The following is a 25,079-nucleotide window of genomic DNA, read 5'->3' as shown; positions in this document are numbered from 1 at the left end:
CACACAGAAAATGTGACACGTCAGCAACAGTGCTCCAGGACAGAGACACAGTCACACACGTGTTTTTGTCATTCAGGGTTAAGCACAGAGAAATCTGTAAGAGTGAGGATGGGCGGAGACACACACCAGCTTTGACTGACTTGGATCGTAAGATTCAAGATCCACCCCTCATGCTCGGCTGCGCTCTGATGCACTCACGCTACTTCTAAATAATAGATGAATTTAGATGTGCTGCCCCTGCATTGATCTGGTGCAGAGCTTTCATCTCGTTGCTTTGCTGCTGGATCTCACAAACGTTTTGTCTGGACCGGGTTACTGCAGAGCTCGAGCAATCAAGGATGAAAGGAAGAGCGGATGAGAAAGTGCCTTTTGAAATGTTTCACGGTCAACAACGAGACACAACAAGAGGACAGAAGTTAACACAGCAGACACACGACACAAACTCAATTCACAAAGAAGAACGAGCAGACAGTAAACGACTTGTGAGAGCTGGGAGTGAGGAAGGCAAAGATCCGCCGCTATCAGCTCATGCAGCCGCTGGATGTTCAACACTTAACGTTAAAGGGATACGTCGAGGTTTTGGGATGTCATACATTTGGTCAACTTACCCCTCGTGTGATGAGAGCACTGACACTAAACTCTCCATGATCCTGGCGTGTGCGTGTTGCTAAAGCTTGCCTGGTTTTAAGGATTTGCAGACACATCGAGTTTGTTGCAATTCCCCCAGGTCAATGCTGGATGTGTGAGAATGTGACCACTGAATCATTTTGTCTACATTTAACTAAACATTTTACTTTTAGTCCTGATCAGTTGCTCGGGTTGCAAAGAGAAGTCAAAATGCAATGAAGTCGTTGAGAAAATGGCCCTCACTCTCCCCTAATCTCAGTCCTGGTTTCATGTCTTGCTGAATTAAACCTGGTGTTCATTTAGTGAAGTTTGGACCTTACATAAGAAAATAAACCAGGTGTGCTTCAGGGTGGCCACACTATGTGTTGACTAAAGTGTATGCAGAGTATATTTGTAATATAAAGAGTTTAATTATGATTACTTTTTGTAAAAGTTCAAATCAATAAAGTCACTCCCTCTGAGCCAGCACGGTTACTTTTTCTAAATCTTGTGCTGATTTTAAAATAAACTGACTTAAATTTTCTCACACGGTAAAGACGTAGAAAGAGGTAACGGAGGCGATGGAGACAGTTTGTTCTCATCAGCTCACTGCTCTGAGTTGACCAAGTGCCCAAACCTGCTGTATCCCTTTAAGCAGGTAATGAAACAGGTGAGTGAGACGACAGTCTGGGCTTCTTGTTTACAGGTGAAAGCAAAAGGCAAGAAAAGGCAAGCGTGTTGCTCTGAGCGGAGAAGGGGTGTGGTAGATAGTGAGGGTGAAAGATGATCTGCTGAGACCGCTTATCAGAGGTCAGAGGTCAGTGGGGTCAGGGAAAAGCGAGCTGATTGGTTGACGTACCGACGGAGGTGGGCATCTCGCCCCACTGCAGCACCACGTCTTTGGTGATGCGTCCGTAGGTGTTGACGTAGACGCCCTCGTCCTCGTAGCACAGCAGCATCTCCATGCCGTCCGTCTTGGGCAGAACCACGATGGCGTGCGGGGTCACCTGACCCTGAATCTGCCAGGACGACAGACGGGAGGGGGGGTGTTGAATGGGGTGGGGGCAGGGGTGTTAGGAGCTGGACCCCTCTAACATCCCCCCTTCCCCACCCTGAGAGAGAAGAAACTGCTGCAACAATAAAGCCTCCCGCTCCTCAGCCACGCAATTGCCATGGAAACAGACACGAGCACAGCGTGATTCATGACTGCCAAAAGCAATGAGAGGCGGTTGCTGTGGTTACCGTCTCCTTGGCCCGTCCATCTCTGACTGTAACCAAAGCGGGGTTAAAGGAGGACAGCGATTCACCCTCTGCCTCTGGATTCAAACACCAGTTCATTCACTAACTCGCTCATTCATCTGCTAATTCACTCACTCGCTGAAACATTTCCATCTGTGACTTACAGCCTCTCCTCCTCACACATTCCTTTGTTCTCTTCATCACTTCTGTTCTGGGGCTGTCACACATTCACCATTTCATTTGTTCTGCTATTAGCTCATTCATCCTCTCACATTTCCTCACACGTTCACTCCTTAAATCACACTCATATTAAACATGCAGTCAAACACAGTTACATATAAAGTACACATATGCAGTCATGTTTACAGCACATTGATTCATTCGGTGTGATCTACTGTAACCACAGCTGCTATCTGTCTGACCTCGGCCTAACTGGAACATCTGAATGAATTATGGGGGCGTGTCCCCACAGAGCCTCGCACCAGCTTCAACAACAACAGCCAAACTTAACCTTAATGTTACCTAAAATAAACTTTTAATACTTTTTGGGGTAAAGTCAGAAAACTTTTAAAACATTTGTTATGGAATTACCAGTTTAATTCCCTGTAACCACTGAAATTGAAGTTATGGCTCTCTCCTAATTCTTTTACATTGGGCTTTATTATATTATGGGGACATGTTCCCCGAAGGAAGGCAGGTCCCTGTACGTGCACAATAGAGGTTCACAGCTGTTTTCAGAGGACGTACTGTTGTGAAACCACGTACATCCATAGTAGGAGTATTGCTTTTGTGGTGGGAAATATTTACACCAAGAGTGGGCAACTCCAGGGCCGATGTCCTGCAGGTTTTAGATGTGTCCTTGATCCATCACAGCTGATTTAAATGGCTGAGTTACCTCCTCACCAGAGGCTGGTAATGACCTAATCATGTGATTCAGGTGAGCTGACCCAGGGTGAGATCTAAACCCTGCAGGACACCGGCCCTCGAGGCCTGGAGTTGGACACCCCTGCCTTACAAAGTGATTCACATTGTGAAGAATTGTCCCTGAAGACAAGCAGCAGTGTATTAATACCAGCACACACACACACACACACACACACACACACACACACACACACACACACACACACACACACACACACACACACACTGCCTCAGCCTAAACCTAACCCAAGCCTAACTTTACCCTGAGCTAAAACCAAGTCTTTACTTTAGAAATTACTGATTTACTTTGTGGAGGCCTGTCCTAGTAACACACACACACACACACACACACACACACACACACACACGCACGCACGCACACGCGCGCGCACACACACGCACGCACGCACGCACACACACACACACACACTTACATGTGAGGGGATGTAGATGTCGTAGGGATTTCCAGAATCCACATCAATTACATGGAAGCCAACACTAGAGCCGTAGATGACCTTTAACCTCTGCCCTTCCTCTACAGTCAGGTCCACCAGCTGGGGGCGATGCTGCAGGTCAGTGAAAGACTGGCAGACAGAGAAAAGAAGATTGACTGAGGTTCAGTCATGCACTAAAGCAGCTGGATATAACTTTGTGAATCAGGCGTGTGATATTTCCTCTCTAGTTGCAGAAGACAAATAAAATAAAGAAATACAAAGAAATCAGTATCATGTACTTTTCCAAATATCACAAGTCTTAGCTTGATTACCTTGAAAGCCATAAACTTGTGGTAAGGTTTAGGTGCCCAGGCATAGATCTCAACTGAGTTCTTCAGAGCAATCACCAAGAATTTAATCCTCTCATACTTCACTGCAGAAATAAAGACACATTTTAATGTGAAATCTCAGGATTTCAGCTAAAAAAGATTTTAATTCAACATAAGATATGATAGATATTAATTTCTAGTTTGTTAGTGAACAGGTCCGCACGTCTCCCATAAACGATCTGAACGTACCGACTTTGTAATGCACGCAGCCCTCCAGGTCCCCGACTGTAATCCAACCCTGTTTCTTCTCCACTTCAGGGTCATTGTGTAATATCCTGTTCCTCAGCCAGGACAGGTAGTAAACCCGCAGCTTGTTCTTCTTCCCTATTTTGGAGGAAAATTCAGAATTCAAATGAAATGATAATTCATTTCCTGTATGGAACAAACATAAATTAAATGGTGTCTGCGTCTTTGTGAGTTTAACCCATCAACTGTGGATCTGTGATGTGGCATTTGGTGAAATCAGCTGCCAACCTGAGATGGTGACCAGGACGTTGAGTCCCTCCAGGACGTCCATCTGTTGGAAGCGCCTTCGATTGATCAGGTTGTAAACTTTGCCTTGACCGCTTCGATCCAGCAGCATCAGGCCGTTCTCCGTTCCCACCAGCAGGTTCACTCCTGCCCAAAACACACACACGCTTCCTTTTTAGCGCCTCTGTATCTGCACAGGATTCAAATTATCACGAGGCTGTTGCTGACGTGACAGTTTTACCCCAGAGAGCCGCACAGAGGATCTCCGAGTTGAAGCGTTTCTTGTATTTACGGATCTCGGGCGTGTCGCTGTGCGGCCTGATGTTAGTGGGGTTGACGTTGACCACGGAGATCTTGCGGGCCTCATTGAGCCTCGCCTGCTCCTGCTCCTGCTTCAGCAACTCATCAGCAAACAGCGCTGCAGCACAAAGTACAACAAAATGCAACATCATCTCATCTGCCCCATCCCTGAGACAATAATACAATATTTTACACTATTTTTTCATTTTACGCTACTAATATATTGGATTCTATTATTTTCATAATTATAAATTAGACTACATATATAAAAAAAAAAAAAAAACACCCAGCACGCCCCTGCGGGCGGTTTATCCTTCAAGCTCGGGTCCTCTACCAGAGGCCTGGGAGCTTGAGGGTCCTGCGCAGTATCTTAGCTGTTCCCAGGACTGCGCTCTTCTGGACAGAGATCTCCGATGTTATTCCCGGGATCTGCTGGAGCCACTCGCCTAGCTTGGGAGTCACCGCACCTAGTGCTCCGATTACCACGGGGACCACCGTTACCTTCACCCTCCACATCCTCTCCAGCTCTTCTCTGAGCCCTTGGTATTTCTCCAGCTTCTCGTGTTCCTTCTTCCTGATATTGCTGTCATTCGGAACCGCTACATCGATCACTACGGCCGTCTTCTTCTGTTTGTCTACCACCACTATGTCCGGTTGGTTAGCCACCACCATTTTGTCCGTCTGTATCTGGAAGTCCCACAGGATCTTAGCTCGGTCATTCTCCACCACCCTTGGGGGCATCTCCCATTTTGACCTCGGGACTTCCAGGTTATACTCGGCACAGATGTTCCTGTACACTAAGCCGGCCACTTGGTTATGGCGTTCCATGTATGCCTTGCCTGCTAGCATCTTGCACCCTGCTGTTATGTGCTGGATTGTCTCTGGGGCATCTTTACACAGCCTGCACCTGGGGTCTTGCCTGGTGTGATAGACCCCAGCCTCTATGGATCTTGTACTCAGAGCTTGTTCTTGTGCTGCCATGATTAGTGCCTCTGTGCTGTCTTTCAGTCCAGCTTTGTCCAGCCACTGGTAGGATTTCTGGATATCAGCCACCTCCTCTATCTGCCGGTGGTACATACCGTGCAGGGGCCTGTCCTTCCATGATGGTTCCTCGTCTCCCTCCTCTTTCTTGGGTTTCTGCTGCCTGAGGTATTCACTGAGCACTCGGTCAGTTGGGGCCATCTTCCCAATGTATTCTTGGATGTTCCTTGTCTCATCCTGGACTGTGGTGCTGACACTCACCAGTCCCCGGCCCCCTTCCTTCCGCTTAGCGTACAGCCTCAGGGTGCTGGACTTGGGGTGAAACCCTCCATGCATGGTCAGGAGCTTTCTTGTCTTTATGTCAGTGGCTTCTATCTCCTCCTTTGGCCAGCCTATTACCCCAGCAGGGTACCTGATCACGGGCAGGGCGTATGTGTTGATGGCCCGGATCTTGTTCTTACCATTCAGCTGACTCCTCAGGACTTGCCTGACCCTCTGCAGGTACTTGGTGGTTGCAGCCTTTCTAGCGGCCTCTTCATGGTTCCCATTTGCCTGCGGGATCCCCAGGTACTTGTAACTGTCCTCTATGTCTGCAATGTTGCCTTCTGGTAGTTCAATCCCCTCAGTTCTGACTACCTTCCCTCTCTTTGTTACCATCCGACTACACTTCTCCAGTCCGAACGACATTCCAATGTCATTGCTGTATAGCCTGGTAGTGTGGATCAGTGAATCGATGTCTCGTTCACTCTTGGCATACAGCTTGATGTCATCCATGTACAGGAGGTGGCTGACAACTGCTCCGTTCCGTAGTCGGTATCCGTAGCCAGTCTTGTTAATGATCTCACTGAGGGGGTTCAGGCCTATGCAGAACAGCAGTGGGGACAGAGCATCTCCTTGGTAGATCCCGCACTTGATGGTAACTTGTGCTATGGGCTTGGAGTTGGCCTCTAGTGTTGTACGCCACATCCCCATTGAGTTCCTGATGAAGGCTCTTAGGGTCCCATTGATCTTGTACAATTCTAGGCATTCCAGTATCCAGCTGTGGGGCATTGAGTCATAGGCCTTCTTGTAATCAATCCAGGCAGTGCACAGGTTGGTCAGTCTGGTCTTGCAGTCTCGGCTGATTGTTCTGTCTACCAGTAGCTGGTGTTTTGCACCTCTGGTATTCTTGCCAATTCCTTTCTGTGTCCCGCTCATGTATTGACCCATGTGCCTGTTCATCTTAGCCGATATGATGCCTGACAGGAGCTTCCATGTAGTACTGAGGCAGGTTATTGGTCGGTAGTTGGAGGGGACCGGTCCCTTCTTGGGGTCCTTGGGGATCAGGACCGTCCGGCCTTCAGTTAGCCATTCCGGGTGTCTCTCGTTAACTAGCAGCTGGTTCATTTGTGCTGCCAGACGCTCGTGGAGTGCAGTCAGCTTCTTCAGCCAGTAGGCGTGAACCATGTCGGGCCCTGGTGCTGTCCAACTCTTCATACTGGAGACCCTTTCTTGGATATCTGCCACTGTGATGGTTACTGGACCCTGTTCAGGGAGGTCGCTGTGGTCTGCCCTCAGATCCACTAGCCACTGAGCATTGCCGTTATGGGTTGCATCCTTCTCCCATATGCTCTTCCAGTATTGCTCCGTCTCCAGCCTTGGTGGTGCTGTTCTCTTATTGTTCCCTTGCCACTGAGAGTACACCTTTGCTGGTTCTGTGGAGAACAGCTGGTTTATTCTCCTGCCTTCTATCTCTCTGGTGTACCTCCTCAAGCGGCTGGCCAAGGCTGTGAGTCTTTGCTTGGCAGTTTCCAAGGCCTCAGGTATGGACAGCTGTATTTCTTAGGCACCTTATTTGTCGCACCTTTCTGCAACTCTGTTAGTTGGCTAACCTCCCTCCGTGCTACTTTGATCTTGCCCTCTAGCCTCCTTCTCCATGGAGGGTACTGCCCCTTGTGGCTGTTCAACTTGTAACCAAGCATCTCACTGATGCCGTATTGTAGATCAGCTTGTTAGTGTCGGTAATTGTGGTTGTAGGTATTGCCCGTAGTGCTGCATTAACATCATCTAGCAGACCTTCTGAGGGTACTTCACGTAATCTTGGTAACCGGCTACGGGGGATCCAGGTTTCAAGCTTGGCCATGATCCTATTTTTCAGGTCAGTTCCTCTCGCACTCAACTCTCCTATCGCACTTGGGGCTATGTACCCAATCTCGGGTGGGGGTGATGATATCTCCCCCCTGACCTGGCGTCCTGACTCCTCCTTGCCGTAGCATTTGTGTTGTACCTCGTCAATCTCTAGCTGTGAGAGCAGTCCCTTCTTTCGAATGTTGGAACACTGAGCTACTAGTTGTTTCGCCGTCATTGTGGATGTTGGGTATCGAAGAATCCATAGGTCCCTCATCCTATTCATGTAGCCCCTTCCGCCGGGGTTACTTGCGTAGTAGCATTCCAACAACGCCCTGTTTTCGTCCCTTGCCCACCGATGCCTTCTTGTTCCAGTAGCCCACTTTTCGTCAGGGTGCCCTGGTTCCTCAACACCTGACGCGGACCTTGTTGATCCGGGCGACGTCCGAGCCGGCATGCCTTCATATTTATCTGTCTCGCTCATGTCTGCGGTAGGCTTGCTTAGCATAGGGGGTCTAGCCTTAGGACCCTTACTGGATACAGACGCCCCAGGCAGGAATCAAACTTGCGATCCTCTGTTCCAAAGGCGTGTAGTTTAACCACTACGCTATCCAGCTGCTATATATATATATATATATATATATATATATATATATATATATATATATATATATATATATATATATATATATAAAAAAAAAAAATACTGGCAATCAATAACAACAGATACAAACATGATTAAGTCAGGATGTGGGTTGCAAAGCAGCTTGCAGATGCATGGCTACTATAGGGGGGGCTAAAGAAACTTTAACCTGAGATTTTCGGGTTAGAAGCATCAGCAGCACTAACACTATATTTGACCTTTCAGAGGGTAAAAACAGTTTGCTGCCAGGCTGCGTTTACTGTACGCCACCTGCTCATGTGACTGATGCTTTAAATTAGAAGAGAAGCCTACCTGAGGCTGAGGTTTTATCATCTTCGTCGGTCGGGGAGGTCCCGTACACCCTCGGATCAACAAATGGCGTGAAGGAGGACTTGGAGCCTCCGCTGCCTCCCATGCCAAACTGCAAGCCACAGAAACACAGACTTTACAGTCCAACACGTGTTTGTCAAACACTTACCATGAACAGCAAAAAATCTGTATAAAAAAACTGGGATCAAAATATAGGAAACACAAAGATTTTCTATGAAGTGTCACAAAATATAAACCGGTCCTCATCAGTGTTTCCTGTATTTTGTCGGAGACCTGTATCAGGTGCTCAGAAAAAGGAAAGGGGTTACTTCCTGGATCAGAGGCTGGAAAACTGAGCGAGGGAGGAACAAACGAAGAAGGATCAAACGAGTAGAGCAAGGCAGGTTGAGTCAAACAGGACAGGGCAGGAAATTAAAGGTGCCACTTTTATCTGTTAACATATAAAACTTTTCGGGGGCATCTCACCGTGTTAGATTTGACATTGAGTTTTCTCTTCTTTGAAATCAATTCAGTTTCCTTCCTGTAGCTCCAATTCACAACAACGGCCACCTTAAGGACCCTTTCCTACAGCGTGACTGGCAAAGGATCGAAGCAAAGGATCACTGAGATCCGCTCATCGGAAGTATAAGGAGACAAAACTGAGCGGCCTAAATATATGAGCAGTGTTGAAATCGTTCCAGATGTGCACAAGAAGATGATCTTGTACAAGCGCTCGGTTTTGTGGCCAATCCTCTGAAACTACATATGCACCTTTTATTCATTTAGTCCACAAGCTTCAATAATGTCAGCCTTAAATGTGGCTGCTGGTAATTTCCCACCCTGATAAAGCAGCAGTGTGGGCAGGTGTCGGGGCGAGCAGGGTTGAGGTTTGTCAGGATACGGGGAGGTTTAGGGTGGAGAGGATTTCAGGGCCGATATCTGGGTGCTGCTCCACCTACTTGGACCCCAGAGGCATTCCCTGGAGAGACCAGGGGGGAGGTGCTTTGCTGCACCAAATCGGGGAGATTGGCGCTGCCATAGAACAGTTTGCCGGGGAAACCGTTGCTGGCGGTTGAGCTCCGCCTCCGTTCCCTGTGTTTCTGGAAAAAGAGAGAGAGGGGCGGGCTACTGTGCAGCGAGGCTGTTTGACAGGTCAGGTGATGGAGGGAGGCGGGACCCATGCAGGTGTGCTTGTTTCTGTGTTATTTTTAAACTGGGGAGGGTGGGCACATGTGCTATCAGGTCTGTGTTTCTACCACGCTTGGCCTTTAACACACACTTACACTGTGGTGAGTCTCTTAGATTGTTTTCTCCAAAACCTTCAGCGGAGTTCAAAGATTATTTGAATAATAAACAGAAATGGATGTGCAATAGTTCTGTTACCTCTAAACTATGCTTTCAGCTCCAGCTCACTGGCCTAGTGCAGAGGCACAGGTTCAGCTTCGCTTTGGGCCATTTTCTGTGCGTTTTCCCCTTACACTGTCCTTTCACAATAAAAGCCCCAAAGCATATTCTAAACAAACTGTTTAAATCAGTTTGTTTTGTAAAGCTGATTTTGAATCATATCTGAGATTTGAGGGCAAGCTGTGTAAACAGACCACGATCACTGCCCTCTACTCAGTAAAAAAGCAACAAATCTGGTGCAGAGATGAAGAGTGTCGGTTTCTGTGCAGTCAAGGTCAAAGGTTAAAACGGAGACTCACCTCACGCATCACCAGGGTGCTGTCCCGGGAGCTGTTTGCATACGTGTCCTCGTTGGTGTCGTTGTGCTCTCCCGCTGTGCCGAAGGACTCGTTGGTGCTCTGACTCGCAGCGGGCCTGAAAAACAGATTTTTATCATCTTTTAATAACTTTTTTAAAATGTTTTTTTTTAAACAGACGCATCTGACTTTAAAATAAGAGCTTAACAATTTGAACAGATCCATCTCCTGGGTTATATATGTGATAATGGCGTGTGGAGAAACAAGTAAGAAGTACAAAAAACCCACTCAGTACTGCATAAATACTGCATATATATCATCTTGTGCAAGAGGGGCTTGAAGCCTCTTCTTAACGCCCTTAGCTGTTGTTTCACAGTGAAACATAGAAAAGGAAGGTTTGCCAGATGAATGATGAGTGTAGCACAGAGCTGCAGACTTTGGGAAAACAAGGGAAAAACACAAAAGTCGCCTCTTAACTGCAAAACAAGTATCGGCCAAATGTTTGTGAAAGCAAACCGTCCTCCGAGCTGCACTAATAGCGCTGTGCATCATTAGCCGATGTGCATCCTCCTGCATAACCCTCATAATGACCAAAATTTACAAAATGGACTTAATGGTTTGCTCAATATGACCTGAAATGGGACTGAGCCCATAAGCACACCTGGAAAATGTTGTTTTTCTTTTTTTGCATTCAGAAGAGTCGCCTCCTGGTGGCTATTATTAGAAAGAATCCAGACTTAAGGCACTTCCTGTTGGGTTTCTGTCGTTTCCTGTTTTATTTTGTAAAATCTTACAAATCTTACTGCTGTTAGTGTTCCCTCCTCTGTGATTAAAAGCCTCGCCCTAACTGGCATCATCTTTGTTGTGTTTCACAGCTGCTTCCTATTAGCCAATCACAGCCTGCCTCTAACCATTTGCTCCATCGTTGTCCTTTTTAGCTGCAATTTTTCCTGCGTGTTTGAATTCTTGATGTACTTCTCCTTTTGTCTGCGCCTTATTTTATGGCACACTGACTGATTGCCGTTGACCTCACCCAAAGATTAAACCTTTGTGCTTCCTGCAGTTGGATCCTCAGCGCCTGAGCTGCATCCATCCTTTACAAAATCCATTTTATTAAAAAATGATTAAGAAACATTTCTTACAGGTGTTTCTTTCAGTCTCCGTGCTCAGACCTAAACGTTAGCTGGTACGGTCTGTGGTCGTGCTCTTCGTTGGTTTGGATGCAAAGCTATTCCTGAATTATCACCATCACTCACATGATGCGTGGGATATCACTGACGGCCACAGATCCATCGTTAGCCCCGCCCTCTCCCTCCTCATCCTCGCTGCTGTGGGACTCCTCACTGGACGACGAGTAGTCAGTCACTTTGACCGGCGGGCGGCTGGTTTCCTCGCCCTGCCGCAGCTCTCTAAGCTCTTTGGCCAGAGCCGTCAGATCCTGCAGGAAGACAAATTCAAAAGTGACTCAACACTTATTTATTTTCTTCATTTCTGTAAGTCAGTAGTGTGCAGGTCCAAAATGATCATGCAATAACTATTTTTGTCTTTAATAAGTTTATCTTCTTATATATCCGGCGTGTGGCTTCTTGGAGGTTTAAATATCATAACTGAAAGGAATTCGGTCCATCTATGAAAGTCTTTTGTAGCCTAACTATCACGTCTAAAAAGCTCTGCTAAGCTGTTCCAACACCACAAAAGCACAACTCTCAGGTGTGAAGACAGATTTGCATTTCATTAAATTTTAGATTAATATCACACTGAAAATAAAGTGTTTAATTAGCCGAGTAAGAGCGTTGATGATGGAAAAGTAATTTGGCAGCAAAAGCAATTTTAATTTTAAACGATATTTCAGAATTCACTTGCTCGACACCAGAGACCAGACGAACTATACAAGTTGTCTGAGAGAAAGATTCACAACAAATTCAAGGCAGGAAACATTTTTACAATAAGAAAATCACAGTAATATAAAAACACAGCGATCAAAGAGATGAAACAAAGCTGACCTGAGGCGACGTTTCCTTAAATCAATCATTTAAGGAAAATTCATTTTTACACAAAAATCTCACAGTCTGTGCTGCAAAGTTTGAGGTGGAACAAAGTGAAACATGCTATCACAAACATCTCTCATCATCCTGGATTATGCCCCCCCCCCACAATAAAAAAAGCTGCATGTCTGATATTCCTTATTTTTGCAATCCTGGAACGCTTCAGTGACTCTCGCAGCTCTCCTGCCTCTTTGCGGCGCTGCAGCGGCTCAGAAGCAAAGAGCAGGAAGCAAATGTGTTTTTGGTTTTTGTGCCACCATGCAAGCCGTTAGCGAGTCCGTCGAGAGGAGGACGGTGAAGTGAGAGAAGGAGGATGCACCATGCCTCAAAGTGGGAGGTCAAAGTTCAGCAGACTTGAGCCTCTGTGATATTTTACAGCGAGCAGCCAGGTACATGCACCCTGACGCCTCATCCAGCTTCTGTGCACTGCCTCTGCTGCAAACACGTCACAGCAGCACCAGTTTAAACAAGTTAGAAATGTTTGGCGATGGTTTGAAAAGCAGCCGATATCCTGTCTTTACAGCTGAGATGCTCTTTGCAACATTTTCCTGTTGTGAAGTTTAATACGACAGTAAATGTTTCTCTCTGGATCACAAGAATAACCAAAAGCTTCTCCTGTAAGACCTCCTTAATGCATTAAACCTTCACACGAGAACTCTGTGCAGCACTGTGGTTTCACTGTGAGCCTCACAAACCACGTACGCAGCGTAAAGGAGGAAAATGTATTATTGGAAATTTAAAACACCCCATAAAACACAAAAAAATAATACACTCATAAATATACAGATAATATATTTATCATCTGTATATTAAATATATATTAAATAATGAATAATTTTATAAATTAGGATGATTATAAAATCCATAATAATTTACTACAAAATAATAAAGTTGCTACAAAAATTAAGTAATAAAGTAATCATATAAATACAGTAAACAAAAAATACAATTAATCTAAAAATCTGAAGTAATTTTACACATAAAAATAAGGACTATAAAATATAAACAGCATTCTAAAAAATACTATAAATATAAAATATTAATATAAATAAATGTTGAAATGAAGAAAATGTAAAAACAGACAAAACAAACTAAAATATCAGACATCATCAATACAAATATAATAAATATAGGATGTCTTTGGCTATTATTAGAAATGTAATAAGGTGAATATAAACATTTCATTTAAATTACTAGGAACTAAATTCAAAGGATTAAAAGACCAAAAGTATTTCACTCTGCACTCTGTCAGTAAGAAAGATTTGAGTTGTGATTATTTGAACTTTGAATCATCGTCCAATCCTGATCCTGCGAATGAATCAGAGACTCAGCAAAACAACTACATGTAAACATCTTCAGTTCACAGCAGGAAAACGTGCACGTGAGCAGTGGGTAGGAAGTGGGGCTTTGGTGGGGCACGGGGGGGAGGGGGGTCTTACCAACTCCTGGAGAGAAATGATAACAAGGAAGAAAAGGGGGGGGGGGGGGGCACATGTGGAAATGACACAAGTTATAATTATTATTCATAATTATAACTTATTAAATCCAGACCGAGTCTCTTTGACAGGAAACAGAAGGGAATGTTTTCAGACACATTTTCCAAAAGTAAGAAGATTTTTATTGGAAAACAGTAACTTTGGTTTAAAATCAGGATTTTTTTAAGACCTTATATTTTGAAACTGATTGAGAATAATTTCAGAAAGAGAAGTTTGGATGATTTTGATAAAGCTTTAAATCTTTTTTGAAATAGGAGAGACCTTTTCTTCTTTTAAAGTTTCAGGAAGTGAAGGAAATTTGGAAAATAAGATATTTCTTGAGAACTTCCTTTGAAAACAAAGACCTTAAATACAAATATAACTTATTCGGTATGAAAACCTGATAATGAATTTAAAAAAGCAGCATGAATCGATGATACATACATGAGAACAAGTGGAAAGTTGGTGAAAATTAAAGTCTATTCTAAGAAACTTCAAAGCATTTGGAGACAGTTTTCCAAACTGTGTTTTTTATTCATTCAAAGTGAAAATTCACAGCAAGAAACTAAAAATCAAAGGCTTTGCTGGAGGGCTTCTCAGCGAGGAGCATTTACGGCTTTTCAACTTTTCCAGCTCTCATTATTATCTGGGCCGAAGCCTGTGTTAATGTGAGTGAAAAAAATATCACAAGCCGAGCATGATTTTATTCTGAAAGAATCGCACAGGGTAACATCGGGAGTTTAATTCAGAACGTATGTGAGGGTGCCAGTGCGGTGAGGTGATGAAGGAGGAGAAACATCACTAACCTCGTCTACAGCTTTCTTATAGCTCTGACGGACGATGGAGGAGGGATGGAGGACAGGAAGAGGTTAGTTCAGAGAGAAGAGTCAGTCAGGCTTTCACCGCATGTTTATTTAATGAGTATTCTTAATCTTACGGGGGTTTGTGGCACTGCCACACACAGGAGAGCTGCAGGAGTGTGTGTGTGTTTGTGTTATACACAGTGTGTACTCACTGCAGGCCTGCTGGGTCGGGTTATCTCTCTGTTGTCGTCTTTGGCGTCGTGGCCTTCAGTCTTAGAGGCTGAATTACCTAAAACCCAAACACAAGAGGATGTTTTTCATAAAACAGCAGAGCTTGCACAAATTGGGGAAGACAGAACGCTAAGAAAGAATTCTAAGAAGCAATTTAAAGGCACTTTTTGTAATTACCCTTTACAAATATCTCCACTAGGGGGCAGCATTTCATCAGTGGGTTTGGTGAGCCTTCCAAAATCCAAAATTATCAACTGAGTGTAAAAAAATCAACTGCTATGACTTTACGTCCAAAACGTCTGTGCATAGGGAAATATAAGGTGAGGTTAGACTTTAACGCAATACCAATTTGAACCACAAGGTGGTGCAGCAAGTCAGTGTGACCTTTATTTAATCAGGTTGGCCATTACGAACACAAAGTACCTGTTACCAGGTACTTTTTAGTACCTACTCGGTCGAGGTTCCAAGTGATCCAAGGCAAAAATGTGACGTCAAAAGACTGCAAGCCACCGATTGCTGGTCAGTGGCGTCACTCGATGAGTCATGAGAGAGTGTGTGACGAAATCAAAACGGACATTTCTGAAACCTGGCAATGAGTGAAAAGGCCACAAAAACCAACGCCGTGATCCTTGAGTGTGACTAAAAGCTTCAGGCCGAGCAGCAGGTATGTCATTGTTTTAGCGTTCATGTCACATACTAATTATCACAACCTCGGACACGGTACTATAACCAGGACCACGCACACTGAGAAAATGAGGCGAGGCGAGCTGTACCACCTTGAGTCGCGTTGAGCGATGTCGAGTACTAATGGAAAAAATTTAAACTTGTTAAGGAAACAAGTTCAACAAGCATGAAATATTAACGAAAATGAGACATCAAAATATCTAAAAACATCTCAACACCTGGTAAAACGCTGCCCCCTGGTGGTGGTGAGAGTTTAAGCAAAAAAGTTTCAGAGGGTAATTACAAACAGTACCTTTACACTGAGAGAGACCTTCAAAGGCCTGCTTGGGCGCTCAGACTGGGTTTCGTGGGTTCAGGTCAGGTTTTTGTGAGTTCACAGACAAACAGGTGACTCACCGCGCTCGTTGGAGCCTCCCTGAGAGCTGGGGGTGCTGGAGCTGGAGGAGCTGCCGCTGCTTGTTCTCTTCAGGGGAGTGTCCAAGTACATGTCGGGCCTCCGCAGGTCAGGGTTGCTACAGTAACACAAACACAGCGTTGCCTCAGACATGACTGTAAACAAATACCCACACCCACATTTCCACCGGTCGACATCGGAGCTGCACATACCTGGCCCGTATGAGGTGAGCGCCGGCCCGCGGGCCGAGGCCTGGCCCGTTTCCAGGAGAGTTCTTCCTGACCAAAGCCGGAGAGATGGAGGTCGTCCTCTGAGGAACCTGGAAACACAAAACAGCAGCAGGTTTTAACATCTGTCCGGAAGCAACAGGCTAAAAGCTGACATTTTAAAACATCAGAGAGTTTAAGTACAAAACTGAGAGCTGCAAAGGCATTCTTTAATTCACAAAATTAACTCAAAAAGGAAGCAAAAATGAGCAGAATTTTAGTCTGTGCATTACAATTTTAATCAGGGTGATGGGGATAGACTGTCCTTTATCCATTACAAAGTCTGTTTGTCTTAGTCATTTGGGTGTTTATATAAGAAAAACGTTTGACAGAATTATGCCTCGCTGAGCAGCTTTAACTAAAGCTCATTTCACTGGGATGAAGGATATTTGCAGCACATAACACAAGACTAAAGAGCAGTGCTCTGAAACCCAGCTTTGCATTTAATCTGAACACAATTAATGTGAAGCTAAATACACAACACAATCATTTTAAATTTCTACCAGAAATCACAAATTTCTGGTAGAAATTTGTGATTTCTACCAGAGTAAGTCCTTTTTTCAAATAGATCATGTTTAACTAACGATAAACTAAATGATAAATACAATCAGAAAACACTCAAAAAATCAAAAAGTAAAGAGAAACTCAGAAAAAGACAGAAAAAGGTAAAAACAGACTTTAAAGAAAAGCAAACTCAGCACACGTGGATAAAAACACACTGGCGGTGGCATGCAGAGACCTTAGGGGGCATGTCGTCGTCCTGCCGCAGCCAGGAGCTGCGGTCCAGTTTGTCGAGGGGGGGCGCCAGGCGGGACAGGGGCGGGGGAGGAGGGGTGTCAGAGGTGGGGTCAGAGTTCTGCCGGGGCATGGGAGGCCGGGAGGGGGAGGGCAACGCCGAGGAGGAGGACACGCCGTGGGGGTCGTACAGGGACTGGGAGCCTGACAAGCCATGACTCTTCACCTGCACCAGGTGGGCCATCTGAACACACACACACACACACACACACACACACACACACACACACACACACACACACACACATGCGCGCAGGCAGGAAACAGGCAAAGTGGAGGGGAGAGAGCAGGATCAGGACAGAGTGATTAGGAGGCAAGTCAAGAGGAAACAATACAGGAGGAGTGATGCAGAGGAAGGAAGATGAGGTCACGGAGGAGGGAAAACACTCCTCGCAGTGCACTGTGTGAGTGTGTGAGTGTGTGTGTGTGTGTGTGTGTGTGTGTGTGAGTGTGTGTGTGTGTGTGTGAGTGTGTGTGTGTGTGTGAGTGTGTGTGTGAGTGTGTGTGTGTGTGTGAGTATTTTCTCCAACAGCCCAGCAGACAAACAGCGCCTCCTGCTGGTGACGTGCAGCAGCGTTCTGTCCAAGCCCAGGAGTTTGTCCGTGTCTCCTGATGTCATACAAACAGGTGCATCACACCTGCAGGACTCAGCTCCTACCAGAGTTTTACTGAAACTACTCCCCACAGACCGGCTTTACTTGAGCACAGACGGAGAGATGTCAAGGAAAAGTCTGGCATGTTTCCATCTTGCTTATTTCCATTACCATCCACTGTTCCCATAACATAAACAGACCCCACCCAGTTTGAGGGGGTGACACCTATAAACTGCTGAAAACTCCTCAGACAAGCTGAGACCCAGAACCAAACGTACTGTTACTGATAAGTAACCCTGCCGACTGGATGCCTGTCATTTTGCATCTGTACTCCATCACAGTGGATTTGAAATCAAACAGTGATTCCAGTGCAGGCTTTCACGACGCTTTTATTATTACAACATTTCATGCACCAGTTTTCTTCACTGTATTTATTTCTGATCAAACACTCTCATTCCTCCAGGCCCCTTATTTTAATCTTGATACCTGCTGCCGGCTGGAGGGTCAGTCCAACCAGAGCCCAGAGGGTGGAGAGCCACTACGCCGAGCTCACTCCTGCTGCAGATCAGAAAAGACTACAGACGGTGCAGCTGGACCTCCACCACAGCATGAGAGACTCGCTGCAGGGATGGCTGGTGATACTGCAAAGATACATAACTTTCAACTCAAATACTCACAAAGGAGAAACTCGCAATAACTGCTCATCCTGATCCTCCTCCTGCTCTTCATCTATACGATCAAAAGCCGTCACAAAGCTTTGCGCACTTTCTAGCACAATGCTGTGTCACCGCCTGCCGACACCGCTCCATCACACCCGACAATCTCCTTATTAATCTTTGTCTCACTCTAGCTCCTCTCAGACACTTAATCCCATTCACATAAGCCTCTCCTGCACTAATGAGGCCACTCTGCTGATGTTCAAAAGAGCTCAGAGTTTCATTTCAACTGCTTCGCCTTTGATGAAACCAAAACCCACGTGTGTCCGTGACGATCGGACGCATCGACGACACGGAGCGACCTCGCTGGCTCCAACACTCGCCGATCTTTGAATTCATCACGTTAAAATGCACTCGTGGGCATCTGTGACGGTTCCACAGAAGTGTGGAGGGTTTGTATCTGCATGTGCGTGCATGTCCAGGACACGCACACGCTTCATTCTCTGCAAATATTTTATGTACAAATTTCTTTGTGTCCAATAACTGAGAGACATTATTGAGGGGCCTGAACGCTGATCACGAAAGGAGCTCTTCTCACTGATTGATTAAAAAAGAAAAAGCTAAAGCGAGTTAAACTAAACTAAACTGACATCCTGTGGACACGATACTGAAGCTAGCAGAGAGGACAACCTCATAACCACAACATCCACAGTCCTGAGTCTAATCCTCTCTTCCTGTTTCAGAGACGGGCCAGTTGGTGAGTCCCAGAGAACCAGTGAATTCCACTGCACCGTACCAACGTACATATCACACTCAGACAAACACACAAACACAGGTCACACACCTGTGGCTCCATGGAGCGGTGCATGGGCGGAGTCCGGGCCTGCTGGATGCCCCCGCTGCTGAAGGACTCGGAGCGAGGCGGCAGGGTTGGGTCTGAGATCCGGTTGGAGACTTTATGCTGCAATGCAGGAGAAGAGGTTCAGCTTGTAATGTTCCCCCACACACACACACACACACACACACACACACACACACACACACACACACACACACACACCATGATGAAAGTGTCCTCTAAGCTGTGTGTGTCTGTTCACATGTTTTGGTTTTAAAGCTGATTTGACTGATTTCTTCTTCTGGGAGTTTTCCTGTAGCTCGTTACCAAGTCTGAGACATTTTGTTCCAGTTTTGTTCCTCAGGTAGAAACGAATAATTGTTTCAGGAGGTTAAACTGTGCTTCTGCTGAAATCAGAGGAAACAGCTCGTTCTGTGCAGAGCTAAATGGATTCGTTTAAAAATGACGTCTATTTACTGCTTTTAATGCTCGAAAGATGCAGAAAATGAAGCTGGCTTCACCACAACAATTTAAAACTATAACACAGGAGCAACAGCAGAAGCAGCACATCAGACACATGACAGTGAATGAATCTCTTTGCTGCACAGGTTTATTAACCTGCTAAAGAAGCAGAGTTACTGTTTACAGCTCAATATTGTTTATTGTTTGTGTGCATCTCTGCACACAAACATTTAGATGAACTTCGGTGAAGACTTTTTCTGCAGTACGTGATACACACTTATTCATATTTACATAGATATCACGTTGTTCTGCTCCCAACAGGAAGATGTTTTAGTTCATGTCAAACTGTAAATGAAAACTGGAAGTATCGGACTTAATGAAGCGTTTGATGGATACGAAATAAAAACAGGCGTCATTAAAAGATAACGGCTGTTCTCACATGTGGCTAAACCAACATCTGGAGGTCTGATCTCCAGCCAGCGGTGGTGCCGTTAATTCTCCCAATGACTTGATTTATTTGAGCTTCTGTGGAAATGTTTTAAAAATGTAATTATTAGTTGGAGCTGAAGTGTGTAGATGGAAAATTGACTCTTTGTATTTGGATTTTTTAAACAAACACATTGATTCATCTAGAAAATCAGTACGTTGGCCTTTACTGAACTTATTACATTTATTATATACTTAACTATTAACAACATGAAACACTGATTGGGGCATTATTACACATTAAGTATGTCTACTTTTACCTTCTTTGCTATCTTTACATAATTAGATACAAATCCTGTATGAATTTGACCTGAAATGTGTTTTACAGTGCAGTAAAGTGAAGTCTGTCTCAGGGCCTTTTCTCCTGCATTAGTTAAATAAAGAGCTCACATCTGATCTCTTTCCCTCAGTTTCATATTCTGCTGCTGGTTACTGTGGCTGATGATTTCAGCTTGTAAATCTACAGGAGAACTTATTTGTCTTCAGGTCAGACAAAAGTGACTTTTTAAAAGAAGTTGTTTTCTGTGTGAATTCAGCTGCTTCTCATTAAATTGTAAAACACTGTAAGTCTGCTCTTCGTTCCTCTACTGTCAGCTTAACAAACTATCACGTCTGATGGTTTTGAGCTGGCTGCACACGTCACCTGCGGCCCCCGATGAGGTGCACCTCCACAGGGTCGGTTCTCTCTAAACGGCGGTCATGTGTTTTTAGAGGGGAACATTGTGATGGAAACATTTGCTCTTCTGAAGCTCGAAGGGAAATCCTGGGAGATGAGGGTAGACCTATCTGCACACAGTGTGCTTTCCATGTTCAGCGTCCGCAGGGAGAAACACCGATATAGCTGCAGCTGTCCTACATCTGTCCACCAGCTGCCACCAGGGGGCAGACCTGGAGCTCTGCCCTAAATGTGTGTCTGTCATGAGTTTAAAGTGGCCCAAATTTATGGTTTGGACAAAATCAGCAGAGTTCACACATGAAACACAGATTTTATGAGCTCGTACCTTCTGTGTAAGAGTGTAAAAGGCAAATAAAACCAATGTTACAGAACAAATAACGACTTCAACAACCTGGAATTTAACATGAAGTTAACATGAAGCCTCGAAGAGGAAATCTGATTAAGTACATGTTAGAGATAAAATCACAGCATGCAATAACAGAGCAGCTCTCAGTCTGGGTGGCTTTAAACTCTTACCCGCTTTTATCCTCTTTATTGCTCTAAATCACCAGATAAACTCAAATGACCTGTAAATATTATACAACAGCATGCACAGCATAGGTTTGAGAAGCACCAGAGTGAGAGCTGCTCTGGGTAGAGATCACCCTGCAGCACCAGCACAGTCAGTAGCCTGTAAAATGGAAAGCGATGGTTAAAGTTAAGAGTTAGAAAGAAAAGTAAGAGGGCAGGTGTTACAGCGACCAAGTGTTCTTACATACATCCCCAAAACAACAAAATATGTCATGTCAGCGATGCTGTTTGTGGAATCCAAATTTTAACTTGCATAAAAAACATTTGAAGGGTCTCTGCTGGAGTCACTGACCACCATGTAGTTGGAGCCCCGGAGCAAAACATGGGTTTACTTGTGTTTCAGTGACATACACCTCTTCAGTATTCCAGATAATTAACAGGAATAGAAGGAAAAATGAGATTTGCAGGTTCAAATTTTAGGATAAATATGCTTTTTTTAAAGAAATACACACTAGTAAAACTCTGGGCTCATCTGGTATCAACTAATGTCCTTGTTTTGCAGCAGAACTGCTTCAGCTGTATCGTCGTCTTTTCTTTGTTAGAGAGATTTAATACTTATCTCTGCACAAAACGTTTGTGCTGAACGTGAGAATGTTAGTGCAGTAAAGGCCATCGTGGGGCAGCTCTGAGGTACATCATAGACATGCAGGTACACAGGTAAGCTGCAGGTTTGCTACAGCATAGATGTGTAGGAGCTACTCTGTAGGCTCGCTGTAGGCGTGCCATACATTTTGGCTAGGTTACCTAGGTTATTCCTTCGTCTACACCTATATATGCTGTAGATATGCCATAAGAATACATCAGTATGCTATATGTGACATCACTGCGCGCCCTGTAAATGAGTGTGTCTGCAAACAGCATGGTGTCCGTGGAAACTCAACATTTTGAGCTAAAGTGGTTGAAAGTGCAGAGGTAGCCAATCAAAGAGGAGCTTAACCAACAGATCCAAGTGGTGAGAGGAGGTGAGAAAGGGAGGAGTCCACATCATCCCAGAGTTACAGTTAGACAGTTCACCTGGTTAGAGGAGCTCTTATTAGAGATTAAAGGGAAATCATCCCAGCAGGAGGTTAATTAGGAAGCTGGACAGACGGCAAGATGAGGAAGCATCTGTTCCTCCTCCGACTAACCAAGCGGCTGGGGCTGCGGCCCCTGGAGTCAGCGCTCCTGTCGGGACTCCTGTCAGGGCTCCTCCGGGACCCCACAGGCTCAGAGTAGGCGGGCTCGGGGACGCAGGTGATGCGGATTCGAGGTGTGTGAATGTGATGTCTGGTGGGGCTGACGTGGACAGGGTAGGAGGGGGGACGGGGCCGAGGTTTGTACCCAGGGAGCTTGAGGAGCTCTTCAAAGTTGATGTCTTGCTTCTCTGTGAAGGAGTTATAGTTCTTTGGGGCGATGCGGGGGGAGTTGCTCTGAGCTCGACGCATCACCTGGAAGGCAAGGTGGGTGTTTAACGAGGAGAAGACGCACATGAGGACAGGAGGAGGACAGGAGGAGGACACTCGCTGGTTTTGGTGTCCAGAGAGTGAGATCTGTGATCTGCATTCACATTTGTTTGATGGGAGGAACGTAAGCCCTCTTTACAGAAACACTCCAAAAGGCAGAAAAACATCTCACTACGACTCAGTTTGACCTTTAACACGCTGAGCTCATCACCCTGTTAGTGACGAACACGGACGACTCAAGTCACTACACATCAAGCCTTTTTAAAATGAAACTCTTATTTTGGTAGTTTCTCCGCCTGTTTGTTGCCGCTCTGCTGTTTCACCTGGAAAATGAAAGAAATCAGAAAGTTGTCACTTTTATTTATCGCAGACTCTTCTGCAGATCAGCTCCGATGATACCTGCAGGGTGGGAAACTCGAAGCGCGTCCTGAACAAACAGAGCGCGCTGGCCTTTGATTCACACGACTCCAGCTCAGTTAGTGCTGCTATAAATGGAAACATCTGTTTGTGTGAGTCTGAGTGGAACCACAAGCTGCTCAGTGGGTAGAGTCTTGTTCCTGCTCCCACATATAAACCAGCCTTTTGTCTTTGCAGCAGAGCTTCACCTGAGTGTATGTGTGCACATTTGGATGCTAGCAGCACCTGTTTGCACAGCAGCGTCACATCCTCAGAGCGGTAAAAGCTCTTTTCTTGAAACATGTTGGAAGGTGTTGGTGCTTAACCACTTTTCCAATAGTCACAAAGGGAAAACAAACAATAGTCTGACTTTTAGTGCGATCGAATGTTTCTCATAATATGTGGCAAAAAACTTGTTTAAATGTAGCTGTATTCTTCATTTTGTCTTTATTTTATGCAAAGATTTGTTTGTAGTAATCGATCAAAAGCATCAAAAAATCAACAATCAGTTTCAGGCTCTGTGTGATGTCAGCGGGGACAGGGTGTCACTAATATGGCCACCTCTGCTGCGAGGAGCAGCCAATCAGAGCAAAGCCGCCTTGAAACAGCTTCTTCCACACTCATCAACATAAATGATGTTGCCGGTTAAATGACTTGTGCCCCCCCAGAAGCATGCACCGGCACTAAAATGAAAGAAAGTAAGGCTCGTCGTGTGAAACTGCGTGCCTGCAGGCTACCTCTTTGGCCCAGGTGGGCTTGTCGTTGCTGCTGGGCGCCTGATCCTTGTAGTGGTACAGCTGCTTCTTGTCCTGCGGCGGTCGCGCCGGCTCCTGCTGCTGCTGCAGCGACACCAGGTACGCCCGCTCCTGCTGCAGCTGCCTCTGCAGCCGCTCGGCCTGCCGCTGCTCCTCGATCTGCTTCCTCTTGTACTCCTGCACACAGAACAGAGAGACGTCAGCTGAGCGCAGGTCAAGCTGCAGAGATAAAAACAACAAGGATCACATTTCCTCAAACAAACAGGCTCGTGTGCTCAGCTCAACATGGCCTGTGTGCACGAGTGCAAAGAGAAACCTTTATGCTACTTTAATTATCCTGCACGTCTTGAGACCAGCTTGCATTTGATCTGCATGTAGACACCAGAGCACTGGTCCTGTGGTGTGTTTAGACCAAATGCAAAACCCACCCGCTGACACTGCTGACTATCAGGATGAGAGAGAGCTGAAAAAGTGGAGCTCTTTGATTGAACTTTTAGATACATGCAGAAAGAATCGCACGACTTCCTCAGAAGCTCTTGTTAATTCCAGCTATCAGCTGTAGTTTGGAAGGAAGTAGCTCTGCCACTGGCTGTTAGGAGTAGACATTTGTGGGTGGAGAAATGATCCAAGAGCACTCCAGTGACTGCAACACAATTACAAAACATTTGATGGCTCAAAAATCTAATTGCCATGCTGGCTAACTCTGCTGCTGCCTCTGAGTAGAATAAGCGTGAGGTCCGTCTCTGCTGCTTCCATCCTGCACGTTAGGCCTGACACGTCAGACGCTGTCGAACCTTTGAGGTGCTTTTTGGTTATTTTAATGAATGATGCACCAAAACTAAGCAGCATGGAGCGACACTGCACTGGGGAGGAGTTGTTTTATGATATCACGAACACGTTTAATTTGATGTATCTTGATAACGACCTCCGAGCCACCTGAGCTCTGGGTGTCTTTGTTTGCTTTGCTGCAGGTGCTAATTAGTTCTATGAGCTCCACCTTTTTCTTACCCCCAAGTTCTTCTCACAGTCTTTGAGCTGATCTGTGACATGAAATGAAAGTAATGGCTACTAAAGGTAAAGATGCTGGGAATGACACTGGTCTGCGTAAAGGAACGTCAGTGTGTAGCAGAGCTGCAGCCACAGGAACATGCAGAGCTGCACGCCGTCTGCAGATCTTGGTTCAAGGCAAACTTTGATGGTGCTGCACAATTTTAATATTCATTTAAAGCATCAGATTATAGAACTATTACAGTCACTATCAATGTAAAATGAGCTTTTTGAAACGCATCCCGCACTTTATACTTTACTTCTTTTTTCCCCATTTGTTTCTCTATTAATTGACTGAAAGAGGAAAATTCTTAAATATAAAAAGAAATCTTAGAGAAGCGTGTGTTCTTACGTCGAGGGTCA

The 25,079-nt window shown here is 45.3% G+C and overlaps 1 protein-coding gene across 1 annotated transcript in view; it reads right to left on the bottom strand.

The window, feature by feature from the left end:
- tnikb (TRAF2 and NCK interacting kinase b) overlaps positions 1-25,079 on the bottom strand; it is a 71,830-nt gene that overhangs the window by 5,848 nt on the left and 40,903 nt on the right. Inside the window, exons 14-29 of the mRNA XM_080864441.1 lie at positions 23,652-23,846; positions 22,204-22,503; positions 18,889-19,005; positions 16,740-16,979; positions 15,947-16,053; positions 15,737-15,852; positions 14,638-14,714; positions 11,359-11,540; positions 10,106-10,220; positions 8,406-8,514; positions 4,305-4,481; positions 4,067-4,210; positions 3,782-3,916; positions 3,536-3,636; positions 3,204-3,353; positions 1,466-1,625 (exon numbers count right to left, since the gene is read on the bottom strand). Of these exons, the coding sequence (XP_080720567.1) occupies positions 1,466-1,625; positions 3,204-3,353; positions 3,536-3,636; positions 3,782-3,916; positions 4,067-4,210; positions 4,305-4,481; positions 8,406-8,514; positions 10,106-10,220; positions 11,359-11,540; positions 14,638-14,714; positions 15,737-15,852; positions 15,947-16,053; positions 16,740-16,979; positions 18,889-19,005; positions 22,204-22,503; positions 23,652-23,846 (2,425 nt within the window). The remainder of the gene's footprint in view (positions 1-1,465; positions 1,626-3,203; positions 3,354-3,535; positions 3,637-3,781; positions 3,917-4,066; positions 4,211-4,304; positions 4,482-8,405; positions 8,515-10,105; positions 10,221-11,358; positions 11,541-14,637; positions 14,715-15,736; positions 15,853-15,946; positions 16,054-16,739; positions 16,980-18,888; positions 19,006-22,203; positions 22,504-23,651; positions 23,847-25,079) is intronic.

This window comes from Rhamphochromis sp. 'chilingali', assembly GCF_963969265.1.
Source record: "Rhamphochromis sp. 'chilingali' genome assembly, chromosome: 18".
In the NCBI taxonomy this organism is placed as follows: Eukaryota; Metazoa; Chordata; class Actinopteri; order Cichliformes; family Cichlidae; genus Rhamphochromis; species Rhamphochromis sp. 'chilingali'.
This window is presented reverse-complemented; position numbering and strand designations above follow the sequence as displayed.